Source organism: Micropterus dolomieu, linkage group LG12, assembly GCF_021292245.1.
Source record: "Micropterus dolomieu isolate WLL.071019.BEF.003 ecotype Adirondacks linkage group LG12, ASM2129224v1, whole genome shotgun sequence".
Classification (NCBI taxonomy): domain Eukaryota; kingdom Metazoa; phylum Chordata; class Actinopteri; order Centrarchiformes; family Centrarchidae; genus Micropterus; species Micropterus dolomieu.
Window position 1 is genome coordinate 8,396,069 of NC_060161.1, and position 13,400 is coordinate 8,409,468.

Consider the following 13,400-nt stretch of genomic DNA (forward strand, 5'->3'; position numbering starts at 1 on the left):
TTTTCCTTCCCTTCGCCTCTCTATTAATGTGCTTGGACACAGAGCTCTGTGAACAGCCAGCCTCTTTAGCAATGACCTTTTGTGTCTTGCCCTCCTTGTGCAAGGTGTCAATGGTCGTCTTTTGGACAGCTGTCAAGTCAGCAGTCTTCCCCATGATTGTGCAGCCTACAGAACTAGACTGAGAGACCATTTAAAGGTCTTTGCAGGTGTTTTGAGTTAATTAGCTGATTAGAGTGTGGCACCAGGTGTCTTCAATATTGAACCTTTTCACAATATTCTAATTGTCTGAGATACTGATTTTGGGGTTTTCATTAGTTGTCAGTTATAATCTTCAAAATTAAAAGGAATGAACACTTGAAATATATCAGTCTGTGTGGAATGAATGTATACATTATACAAGTTTCACTTTTTGAATGGAATTACTGAAATAAATCAACTTTTTGATGATATTCTAATTATATGACCAGCACCTGTACTTCTATTGTTTCAAACAGGAGATGTAAAACATTCATTTCATGATTAGCTATGTTTTAACAACACCACGTAAAGTAGCTGTAATATCTAATACAAGATGGTAATTCATTTCACATCCTTACCAAAAACACTCCGAAAACTCTGCACTAGTGTGCCATCTGAACTCCCAAAGTCTTGAGCCTCCAGTGAGTCCAGACGCTGATAGATCCTCCTCATGTAGGGATGTGGCTGGGCCTGATGGCTCGCAGACACTTTATTGATATGTAGCATTTCCAAAATGGCTTTGTTGAGCTCCCGGTCATCCTCTGCATCTCTGTGGTGATCTATCAGCAGCAAGCTTGTGACAGAGCACAGCAGGAGGAAGACCCGCGTTACATCAAAAAATCCCAAATAGACTCCTTGGGCCATTGTGAGATTAAATTATTTCCAACCGGTCTAATATGATCCTGTGCCTGCACTTCTTTTTCTGTGCTGTTGAAACTTCCACCTGCCAGGCTATTGTAACAGTGTGTGCACTGTAGGTATGCAGGAACCACAGGGGCTGTCAGGACTTAGTGATTCTGAAGCTGAGGAATGTTACTTCCTTTTAATAAACACTCTACCACAGACTGTAACGTGCCACAGTCCTGCACTGCTCTCAACAAGCAACCGCTGGGCTGATGCACTGACTGGAAAGACTCCACTGTGACTTGAAGGAAACACTAGACATGAGCAACAAGGTATGACTGTGACTGAAATTACCGCAGGTTCTATAAAATTAGCTGCATGGTAAACTCACATTATACTTGTGTTTTCTTTATCTTTCATTCTAGATAATTCTATTAATTGCCAACTCCCACCACAAGTCTCTTCTACAAAGGATATTAATCAATTACTACAAGATAAAGTTGTAAGTCTGTTCAGAGAATGTAGTAATATTTAAAGGAGACACAGTGGTCTGGTTTTGTGCATATGACTTACTATGGCTTTGTTGTGTGTTTCCTACTTTAACAAGTCAAAATGTCTGCTAAGAACAAGGCCATAATGGAAATGCTGATAAACAGACTGTGTTTCAGTGACATGTGATTTTTTTTTTATTACCTACAAGTCAGTCAGTTTATGTTTCACCATTTCAGTTTATTTGTATATTGAGAATTGATCTGAGTTTCACAACCTGTTCACTGCTTGGGACTGCACTCCGATTGAGCTGACAGACTACTTCACGTCATGACTAAACACCACGGGTCCACTGTGACTAAACTTAGAGGGATTTGTGTTCTGGCATTTAAAGAATATACATCTGGTCTGATAGGGTGTATAACTGAAAGGTCACAGTTTCAGTTTTTGGAAGAACAGCCGCTTCACCACCAGTTTTGATGAAACTCTGATTTCAGATTCCAGTTGAGGGTGCCTGTGTCATTTCTGGTTGACAGCATGGGTTTACTGGTTTAAATGTCTAATGTGATTTCCAGGAAACAGGTTGGTACTACATAATCAAAAAAGTATGTAGTATCAACCTTGGACAATTCATTTCAACTGGTTCGTTAAGGCAGCTAAATGGAATACCATGTATTTGGAGTGGTCATATTGTTTTCTCAGACTAACACCGACCCCTACTGGCTTAAAACTACAGACTCAATATGTATGTATGCAATAAATTTGTCACATTTTCTCTTCAATCACTTTAAAAAGGCTTTTACACATGTTCTAGTATAAACATTTTATCTGTGGCTTTCCTTTTTAACACTGGTGTTTGTTTTCTCTAGCAACTTTAACTGGTGGATTATTGGAGCAAACTATGACAAAAAAACAAAACTTTGCATTGAAAAGAAATAACATTGAAAACAAAAAAAAGTAAAAATTTAAGATCAAATCCATGTTAACACTTTTTTATGCTGGCTTGTGGTCAAAGGCTTTACATCCGGCCAGTTTCACCATTCAGAACCAACTATATACACTTACTACTAGTTTGTTTAAAGCATACCCCAGCCTTAAGAGTAGCTAAATCATCGAGCCCCCGTAGCCTAATAGTTAGGGCGCAAACTATATAACTGTATGTCTATGGTTTAATTCATGAGAGCACGTCATTCCCCTCTCTCTCCCTGTGTTTCCTGGCTGACAAATAAAAAGCAAAATGGCAAGAAAATGATCTTTGGGTAGAGGTCAAGGTGTATAGATGTGAACTCAGGAGACCACTGAGTAAGCAGGTTTTTTTAAACTATAAACACGTGTTGAACATGAAAACATCCCTCACCATTAACAAAGTGATCATTTACAATACATTTGCTCATTTAGCTGACGCTTTTATCCAAAGCAACTTACAATTGCCATGTATGTCAGAGGTCGCACGCCTCTGGAGCAACGAGGGGTTAAGTGTCTTGCTCAGAGACACAATGGTGGATGGGTCACAGCGGGGAAGTGAACCTGGGTCTCTCACACCAAAGGCATGTGTCTTATCCACGGCACCCCATTTAAACCTAGACCACAAAGTTTTCCTTAACCCTAACTAAGTAATAAACACATCTATATGTCATTCTAAAGGACAAACAACACATTTGATAATCTAATTTTTAAATGTGACTTTTAGCCCACGAAAACCTAGGTTCATTCTATGGTTCATTAAAGGCTGTAAATAAACAACATTATTAGATAGTATCGTCCTTGTATGAAGCAAGCCACAAAACATACTGTTGAAAAAAGGCTTTGTTCCAAAGCTGGATTTCTAGTTATCAGCGTTGTTATAAATGTCAGTGGGATATTGAATGAGGTTTTCTTATTTTTGGAATAGAACCTGAAAGTTCCAGTTTCACTTTGGCTCTCTATAGCAAACGTGTTCGCAAACAATTGCATCCAGCAGACACAGAGCAGCATAAGCGATGATTTGGAGCCATGGTTTTGGACATTTGATGTGTGTAAGGTCAGTATTCACTCTCCTTTAGCTGTGGTTTCGGTCTGGTGTTCACCAGCTAGTCACTAACTTTGCTTCTTTGGTGCTGGGCCAGTGGTGTGCAATGGCTTAATCTGAGCTTTTTCACTAAAAACAGCTGCTGGAAACCAGGTTGATTAAAGGAGTGAGACTAAGCCAAAACAGTAAAGCTGCGGGGCGTAAAACTAAAATAGTGAGCTAAAAGCCCGTTAATTGGAAGGTTCAATCCCCGGCACCTCCAGGCTGCATGTCGAAGTGTCCTTGGGCAAGATACTGAACCCCTGGTAGCTGTTCCGTATGTGAATGTTAGTTTCTAACAGTTAGTTTCTTAGGCTCAGTGAATGAAAAGTGTGTGAATGGTGTATGTAGAGTAATGTAGTGTAAAAGCGCTTTGAGTGGTCCAAAAGACTGGAAAGGCGCTATACAAATGCGGAGCAGAGTTGGTGATAATCTCTGTAGGTTCAATGGAACAACTTTGACATTGCATATAGTAATTTGATCCATTATTGATGTAAAGATCCAGGACATCAAAGTAAAATCAAATACAAGTCCCCCCCCCACCTTTGCAGGATGTTTATCCTTTAGAGTACATGAAGTCCATTTTCTCTCCTTTGGTGTTTTCTTTACATTAGTCCACTGTTAAGCCTTTTATCTTTGCCCCTTTCTGGTCAGTAATGACAAAGCTGTCCTTTAAACCACCAGGCTCTCTGGACAAGACTTTGATCTCAGAGCCTGGTGTTTGTCTTCAGGTTTTTCCGCTCCGGTTACTGATCCCGCAGCAGCAACAAGAGGAGGAAGGCGTCCTCAGTCAGTTCCTCCTGCCCTGGGCCTCTGTCCCTCCCTCTATCTCCCTCTCTACTCATCTTGCTCTCTAGTGGGTGGAGTCTGTCACTTAGGAGTGAACACGATTCTGTCAATGAGGTAGTTGCTGTTAACAGCAGAGGAGAGCAGACAGGCAGGAAGAAAGAAGAAACACCAGATGTTGGTAGATCAGGTAAGGACATGTCTAAATGTCTGTCTCTGCTGGGGATCTATAGCTTTCCTGTTGAGGAACATAATACGATGTTTGCTCGGATGTCTTTTTCTTCTTCTCCCTCTTTTTTTATTCAGTTTTTTCTTAATGATCAACATCTGCACTGTCTGTTTCTCTTCCCTCTTCATCTCATTATTTTGAGAAGCCTGCCTCTTATTGCCTCATAATATTTATCAGAATACTCTGAATATTAACTGATGCCTCAGTAAACTCCTGTAGTCTAAATGTCTCAAATATTTTTGTCTGTTCATGGATTTTAATTAGCATCACCAGATGTACTGTACATTTAAGGAAATCTGGCTTACAAGAGTTGAACGTACCCACCACCATCAATGGGAAAATTTAACATGGCCTACATGCTCTTTTGCACAAAAAGTGCACAAAACTGCACTTTCACCCATTTGTCACATATTCAGCTCTTGTTTTCAGGAGTTGTGCAGTGTATTTGGAAGTTTTTTAAGGCTTTATGTTGCAATTTCTGGATTATTCTGCTGCACAACTGCCAAATGTTATGCGATCATGTTTGCAGCAGAATGCTTTCTTCTTCCCCGATGGCTCGCCTTTCTTTTGAAATTGCTGGCTGCTAAGGACCCTGTCATTATTAAGATTAGAAGAAGCCGCTGCTGTGAATGGATGTAACTGACATTCCCAGCTGTGGAGCGTAGCCACTTCTTATATGACACATCACATTCCCCCACAGCTGTTTGTTTTGTGTTCATCATTAGTTTGTGGTTTGGGAAAGGCAGGATGAAATTATGCTGGGTTATGGAGGGTTTACTTATAGAGAGGGTAGACTTCTGAGACGCTATTTGACTTTTATGACCTCTGATTGTTATTTTATGCTTGTGCTATGTTATCTTTCCAAGGGGGAGGTGGGGTAAACAGACAGAAAGCACATGTTCTCATGTTCTGTTTTTTCCAGCTGGCATATCTGTAATCTTAATATCTCAAAACTGCCCTATATCCAAAAAACCTTTAGATATGATGTATTATATGTAGTACAAGAAGACTGGTGATTGTTGAAATGTTTTAATATACTATTTTATATATATACTATATATATATCTTCATCTGCTTTTTCATCGGGGCAGCAGCTCCAGCAGGGGACCCCAAACTTCTCTTTCCCGAGCCACATTAACCAGCTCTGACTGGAGGATCCCGAGGCGTTCCCAGGCCACCTAGTCCTGGATCTTCCCCGAGGCCTCCTCCCAGTTGGACGTGCCTGGAACACCTCCCTAGGGAGGCGTCCAGGAGGCATCCTTACCATATGCCCAAACCACCTCAACTGGCTCCTTTCAATGCAAAGGAGCAGCGGTTCTACTCTGAACTCCTCACGGATGGCCGAGCTTCTCACCCTATCGCTAAGGGAGACACCAGCCACCCGCCTGAGGAAACCCAATTCGGCCACTTGTACCTGCGATCTCGTTCTTTCGGTCATGACCCAGCCTTCATGACCATAGGTGAGGGTAGGAACGAAAATTGACCGGTAGATCGAGGGCTTTGCCTTACGGCTCAGCTCTCTTTTCGTCAGAACGGTGCGGTAAAGCGAGTGCAGTACCGCCCCCGCTGCTCCGATTCTCCGGCCAATCTCCTGCTCCAGTCTCCCCTCACTTGTGAACAAGACCCCGAGGTACTTGAACTCCTTCACTTGGGGTAAGGACTCATTCCCTACCTGGAGTTGGCACTCCACCGGTATCCTGCTGAGAACCATGGCCACAGATTTAGAGGTGCTAATCCTCATCCCAACTGCTTCACACTCTACTGCGAACTGATCCAGTGGAGCTGAAGGTCACGGACCGATGATGCCATCAGGCCCGCATCATCCGCAAAAAGCAATGACGAGATCCCAAGCCCACCAAACCACAGCCCCTCCTTGCCACGACTACGCCTCGATATCCTGTCCATGAAAATCACAAACAGGATTGGTGACAAAGCGCAGCCCTGGCGAAGGCCAACCCTCACCTGGAAAGAGTCCGACTTACTGCTGAGTACTCGGACAAAGCTCTCGCTTTGGATGTACAGGGAATGGATAGCCCTGAGAAGGGCCCCTGTCACCCCATACTCCCGCAGCACCTCCCACAGTATCTCCCGGGGGACCCGGTCATACGCCTTCTCCAGATCTACAAAACACATGTAGACTGGATGGGCATACTCCCAGGCCCACTCCAGGATCCTTGTGAGAGTAAACCGACAGTTACCGCCCCTTGAGGCACCTAAGGCCTTGAGACCACAACTACCCGCTGCGGCTTCAGCAATAGAGGCTTTGAACATTGCCCACTCATGTTCAATGTCCCCAACCTCCACAGGGATGCCAGAAAAGCTCTGCTAGGGGTGTGAGTTGAAGATCTCGCGGACAGGGGCCTCCTCCAGACGTTCCCAGTTCACCCGCACTACCCGTTTGGGCTTACTGTGTCTGTCCAGAGTCTTCCCCCACCCCCTGACCCAACTCACCACCAGATGGTGATCAGTTGACAGCTCAGAGAGGTGACGTTCCATGTCCCCAGAGCCAGCCTCTGCCGCCTGGGTCTGGTCCGTCGAGGCCCCTGACCTTCACTGCCACCCATGTGGCAGCGCACCCCAACCCCTGCGGATCTCCCGATGGATGGTGGGTCCAAAGGATGGAGAGGGGGGTGCCACGTTGCTTTTTCGGGCTGTGCCCGGCCGGGCTTTGTGGCAAACCCGGCCACCGGGCTCGCCGGTGAGCCCACCCTCTGGGCCTGGCTCCAGATTGGGGCCCTGGGCTTCCTCCGGGCAGGGTCACTCCTCCCCTTCCTCGTCGTTTCATCAGGCGTCTTTGTGATATATATATATAGTATATATATATAAAACCAAGTCAAGAGATTCGTCTCGTGGAAGAAATGCTGTGAGACTACGAAGAAAATCTTTTCATATATATTGGCTGGTGCTCCATCTTCCTCCAAAAATGCTTCCGTTCATAAAAAAACATTAAAGGGGTAGTCCAATGATTTAGTACCGCACTTCCATAAAGTTGTTGGACTCACAAGAGACAGATTAAAAAAAGAATGGTCAAAATCAAAGTAGCAGAGGCCAAGATATACTGACTTTCAGTCCCTAATATAGGTCAACTGGATCCTACATTTCCCATAATGCAACTTAATAGCATTTAATTAGACTCTCCCTGATTGGTAAACAGCCCCATATTTAAAATTTCATATTCCTGAGTTGTAATTCCGCCTTGTTAAAACTCTTTAGCGAGGTGGTAGTGAATTTCTGAAACAGTTTTCATCACCACGCAGGTTTCATATATGTTAGAAACAAATGTGTTGAAAGTCTTACAGAGTTTCATGAAGTTCTAATGAAGCGCTGAATATCTAGCAGTGTCTCCGCCATTGTCTTGTTGTTTTAGTGTTAATAATGTTGTAGGTGAAACCAATGTGAGATGCCTATTTTGAACTAAAAAGCGTAGATATGGGTCACATGGGGCACAAATAAAATTGAATTGAATATTGCTGCAATTACATCGGCTTGCTTTAAAGCTTGGTCTCACCAGAGTGTAAGTGTTCATCAGCATGTGTTTATGAAACAGGGGGTGAAAAGCTTGGTGACTTAGTAACTACTTGCTAGGCTAGTTGGTCAAGTGATCTAGCTGACTAGCTAACCGTTAACACACTAGCTAGCTGGGAATGTGTTAGCCAGACTCAATAGCTGTGCACCAGCTATCTACTGTACCTTGCAGCTATCTACCTTGCTAGATGTGTTAGCATATAGTTTGTCAGATATCACAGTTGTAACCTGTGTATAAAATATTGGGAGTCTGGGTGGTCTCAGACCTAATTAATACCCAAGAGGTCAAAATCAAATGTTTGCCTAAGTTAAGCTAATTATTTCCTTTTTATCTATACTGCAAAATTGATATTCATGTTTAAATATTGAAAGGTGAGGAGCGACACAGAAAATGTGACTGACAGCTGATGTAGCCTGTATTGCTGGGGATGCAGCTGCTGACATGGAACTCTGCAAACTATACTGTTAATATAGGAAATAATAAAATAACACTGTAGATCCGCTCGTCCTCTAAATATTTTGAAGGCCTATGTTATTCTTATTTATTCACTGGGGGAAAGTTCTTAAACAGTCCTTAAATCTGAACACAAAATTATATAACATGAGATTCGGAGCTCTGCTGCTATTCTACCAGTGGTCTCATAGTATAAACTGTGAATCTTTAGGCTCACAGTGTCAGAAAAGCACACATGATCAGGTAACAATTAAATCCCGGTGTAGTGTTGGAAGATTTAAATAATAAGTGATGTGCGTAATATTTTGGAGAGGTGCAAGTATGTGTCTGTGCCAGTCTGAGCAGTTTTTATTTATTTTTTTATTAATATGTAGCTTCAACACAGCTTTAATCTATGATGCCTAGCATTCACCACAGAGCTTATTTGATCAGCCCACTGTTCAGGTCCCGAGTCTTATATTAACGTGTCAGACCGGGTCGGGTCTGGAATTGATTTAGAGATAATTGCAGGAAACGTTTGGTTTTACTGCTGCGGTTTGCAGGTGCAAGGCAGGTTTGCAGAGAGATGCAAGACTCTGGACAGAAGATGAACATTTTATACATTTTCCATGACATTTCCCTGTTTTTTATGTGTTAACGTGTGGAGGAGTATGAGTGGAACAGAGTATATCACCATCCAAAACCCCCTGTTTTGGATTCGCTGGCTCTCCATTCTCATTTGGGTTAGAACTGTCGAAAGTGTTTGATTTTGGTCAACAGTACAAATTTGCGTTTTGAACTTGGCACGAAATATTTGCATGCAAGGTGGCAACTGCTCATCAGACACAGAAGCTAATATGTTAACACACGCTCACACACTGATGGCACAGCCTTCAGGAGCAATTTGGGGTTCAGACACTTGGACAAGCAGACTGCAAGGGATCAGTCTGCAGACCTTCTGATTAGTGAACATCCCGCTTTACCTCCTGAGCCACAAGTAGCCACAATTCCATTGAAATGAATTCCTTTCGCCCTGAGATTTCACTGTTTTTATTGCGGGTGTGACAAGACCGTGGAAGGCTCCCTGTAGAGCCACAGAAGACCTTATACAACTGCTTTCACATGATGAGTAGAACTCGTGAGATGTAAAATGATATTCATGTGTAAAATCTGTGGAGTGCCCCTTTAAGAGGGTGTGAATCAGCTGGAGAGAGTGGTACCATACCATGCAACACTGATGTATTGTTTAGGTTTGTATTAGGGAGAGCATGTTGTACTACCTCAAGCTTCTGGGAATGTAAATCCAGTCTGAGTCTAGACAGTTGAGAAAACAATTCACTCCTTCTCACGTGTGAGGGTAGTTCAGGGTGAGGTTGGTGGTCTTTGCCTGTTTATCTAGGATCTAGATCCATAGTATTCAACATGACAGGAAATAGGACAGCTTCCCTGGATGCATCTTGTTGACATTATATTGTATAGCGACTGTAATGCAAAGCTTTGCCAAAACAGGAAAAGGATCAACTGCAAATGGGGACAGGATTGTCTGAGTGTTCCGGGCAGCTTAACATTAGGACCTTTCCCAGGACTCCCACCTCCCATCTACAGCCTCCCCACTGGGACTCACATAAGTCAGTGGGTCATCCAAATCTTTATCAGGACAGATGACTGAGGCCTTTGTGCTGTTACAGTGAGAGTAAATATCAGTGACATGCAGTCGTTTAGTGTGACACAATGCTGGACAGGGTGTTATCTGCTACAATGTGATCCACTCTCAGCTCTGGCATGCAGGTGGACTTTGGCTTCCTCTACATCTCATTACTCACAAAGCTGCATGGTACATGGCATGTATGTGCACATGTAGACTAGTAGAGAAGATACTGCTCATCATTTTCCTTAAACTGACTGACTGTCTTTAAAATTAGCTTTGAAAGGATGAACACAGTTCATCCTTTCACTGGGACAGTTCATCCCGATGGGGTTTGATAAGGTTGTGGTCAGGGCTCTGTGCAGGCCAGTCAAGTTCTCCCACAGCAAAGTGGGAAAACTTTCTTTAATCAGCTGGCTTTGTGCACATGTTGAAACAGGAAAGGGACAAACACACATTGCTGTTGGAAGAACACTCTTGTCTAAAATGTCACATATAAGATGTCCCTTCACTGGATTTAAAGGGCCCAGACCTGGAGTACTCTGAAGTGGTAATCTAGAGGATGACTCCTGTTAACATCGGTAATTAAATACACCGACAACTGTAGCCAAAACTATATGTTTGTAAATCCTCCTTATACTTCCCACCAGTATAGTTTAATACTTTTTAATTGGTAAACTCAGTATTCATTATAAACTAATCAACATATTTATATTAACAAGGGATGAAATGTGGAACAAACGTGTGTAATGTGAAAGAGGTCACTCATAGTGACCGAACTACAGAGAATTATCACCAAACTCTGCAAAATTCTGTATAATCTAGTTCTCTTAGCTCATAGTTTTGGTCTTTCTTGACCCTTTTGGTTCAGTCTCTTCACTCTCATCACCCCACTTCTGCTTCCAGTGAAAAAGCTCCGATAAGCCCGCTGTACACCTGTCCTGCACCAAACAGCAGACAAAGTTAGTGACAACAGCATTAAAGGTTGAAAATAAGGTTGGCCATGGTTGAAAATAAGAATTTTTGTTCTTAATTAACTTGCCTGGTTTAATAAAGGCTAAATAATAAATAAAATAGTTGGTGGAAAGCAGAACTGCACTTAAATTTATGAGGTGACACAAACACAATAACAAATTGAATAGGGTGAGGATATATCAGCTAGTCCAAAAATCCATTGGTGCAGTTCATTTTTTTTCATGTTTCCTGACTGTGCAGCACAAATTATACTTTGGCGCACACGTACCAAAGGTCACAAGAGGTCATTCGAAGTACAAGTTATAGCTGTCAGGTGAAACCACATACCTCCTAAATGTCACCTTTTCAGGAACTATGTTGCCTTGTGCTCAACCAGACCAGAACCAAATTTACAGCATACTGTTTTTTTAATCCTATAATTAAAGTTAAAACTTCAATCAAAATGAGACAGAGCATATTCTTCGGAGTAATAGAAGCAGTACTTTGCCACCACTCCTGTTGGGGTCTGTGGTGGAGGTGAAGGGGGGTTGAGACCATTTGGAATCCTGTTTTGCACTCAACTCCTTGAACATGATCTTTCCAGTTTCCTAAACGCAAGCATTGTTCACAGGGGCAAGCTATAACACGTTCCCCAATGCAGAGGCTGATTACAAGGTGCATTTCTGTCCAAGGTGCTTTCTGTGTGAGGTCTGGGGTTGGTGTCCTAGACAAGTGTTGAAGGAATGTGTCAGGATGACATCTGAAGCCTGTTTTCAAATACATCCTCATTGGGGTCTAGGGTGAGGAAAGATGAAACGTTATTGACCCCTTGGGAGAAATAAGAACAAGGGGCCAAAAGCAGAACAGAATATACTGAAAACTGGCAATGATTGCAAGAGGAGCAATTTAAGGCACCCTTAGGTTATATTAAAGATAAAGTTAATGATTATAAGGATGGAGGGTTTAATAGGATGCTTGTCCTCTACTGTTTTTATTAAGTATGGTAACTCCGACAGAGAATAAAAGGCTTCTATAAGTCCATGTTGGGGGTGACCATATAGGTCAAAGGTCACTAAGAAACACCAAGCCATTACTAGAGAGAGCCTGTTTAGCCTCAGGTCAACACTTGTTCATTACGGACATATTTCCTGTCAAGCTGAACACAGAACAAGTCACAAAGTTTAAATATAGAGAGCTTGGACATGCCTGAAGCTGGTTGAAATCTCAGATTATTGCTCTTCTCTGTCATATAATTACCAAAACAAGAACAACAATTACAGTTGTTGGTGTATTCCTGCGTGTGAGGGCGTTCTTATATTGGTGGTCTCATGCTCCCGCTTGTAGTCTTGTCTAATTATATTGTTACTTGTGGTATTGGCTGCTTCTTATAGGAAACTTTGAAGTTACGATGGAGAGCTGATGATGTTGGTTGCTCCATTTCTAGAACAAAGTATTAAGGAGAAAAACATTTATGACATGAAACAACACTTAATGTATGTGATCTATTTTTGTTTTGCATTATGCAATAAACATTACATTGGTCAAAAAAGATAACTTTTTTTGACTGAGTCAGATGAGAAGATTGATATCAAACTCATGTTAAGACTGGAAGCAGTGGGAAACAGCTAGCCTGACTCTGTTGAGAGGGTTCCCCCATGTTAGAAAAGAACGAAGAATGAAGAAATTCCCCTTTCGTAAATAAAACAAAATAATGTGCCCTCAGTGGTGGAACAGTGTGCAAGAATACGTGATGCAGTGCCCTCTAGAGTGCCCCAACATATGAGTAAATGTGGTAAAGTAGTAAAGCACATCCTTCAATTTCTACACCATGTTGGCCCACCACATGAAGCTGGTGCCCTTTTTATTTTTTTCGCCCTGCCCCTTAGACAGCCAGTATCCGGCACTGACTGAGTTATATTGTGCATAGACAGCGTGTCATTTTACATGCACATGTCATGGAGAAGATAAATGGAGACGAGCAACAAAAACAGACCTTCACCTGACTTTGTGCTTTCCTGTACACCCCAAACTAATGAAATACAGCATCTCTAATGTACATGACATGCAAAAAGCTTAAAATGTGTACACATGACGCACAAATGTCTGGCATGCAAGATATTCACCATCCCATGAGATCATGTAACCCTGCCCCCTTCATTTGAATTTAACAGATAGAAATAAAAAGTTGTTAATGAACCAAGACACTGAACAAGGAGGTGACATCTGGCAAGATACTGAACCCTGAACTGCCCCCAATGGCTGTTCCATCGGTGTGAATGTGTGTGAATGTTAGTTACCGTTCTGAGCAGTTATAATGCTATTGTAGAATTGCATTAATTTTCATGTTCCAATTAATATATTAATATAGTCCGATATAGGCTTCCATACTAGTTTGAAGGGAACATGCAGTTTGTGGGTTTTACTATAATGT

At 42.3% G+C, this 13,400-nt stretch overlaps 1 protein-coding gene across 1 annotated transcript in view; it reads right to left on the reverse strand.

Moving 5' to 3' along the window:
* The window catches only part of LOC123980762, an 8,119-nt gene extending 7,237 nt beyond the window's left edge, over positions 1-882 (reverse strand). Inside the window, exon 1 of the mRNA XM_046065304.1 lies at positions 597-882. Coding sequence (XP_045921260.1) covers positions 597-882 — 286 coding nt within the window. The remainder of the gene's footprint in view (positions 1-596) is intronic.
* Positions 883-13,400: the final 12,518 nt, after the last annotated feature.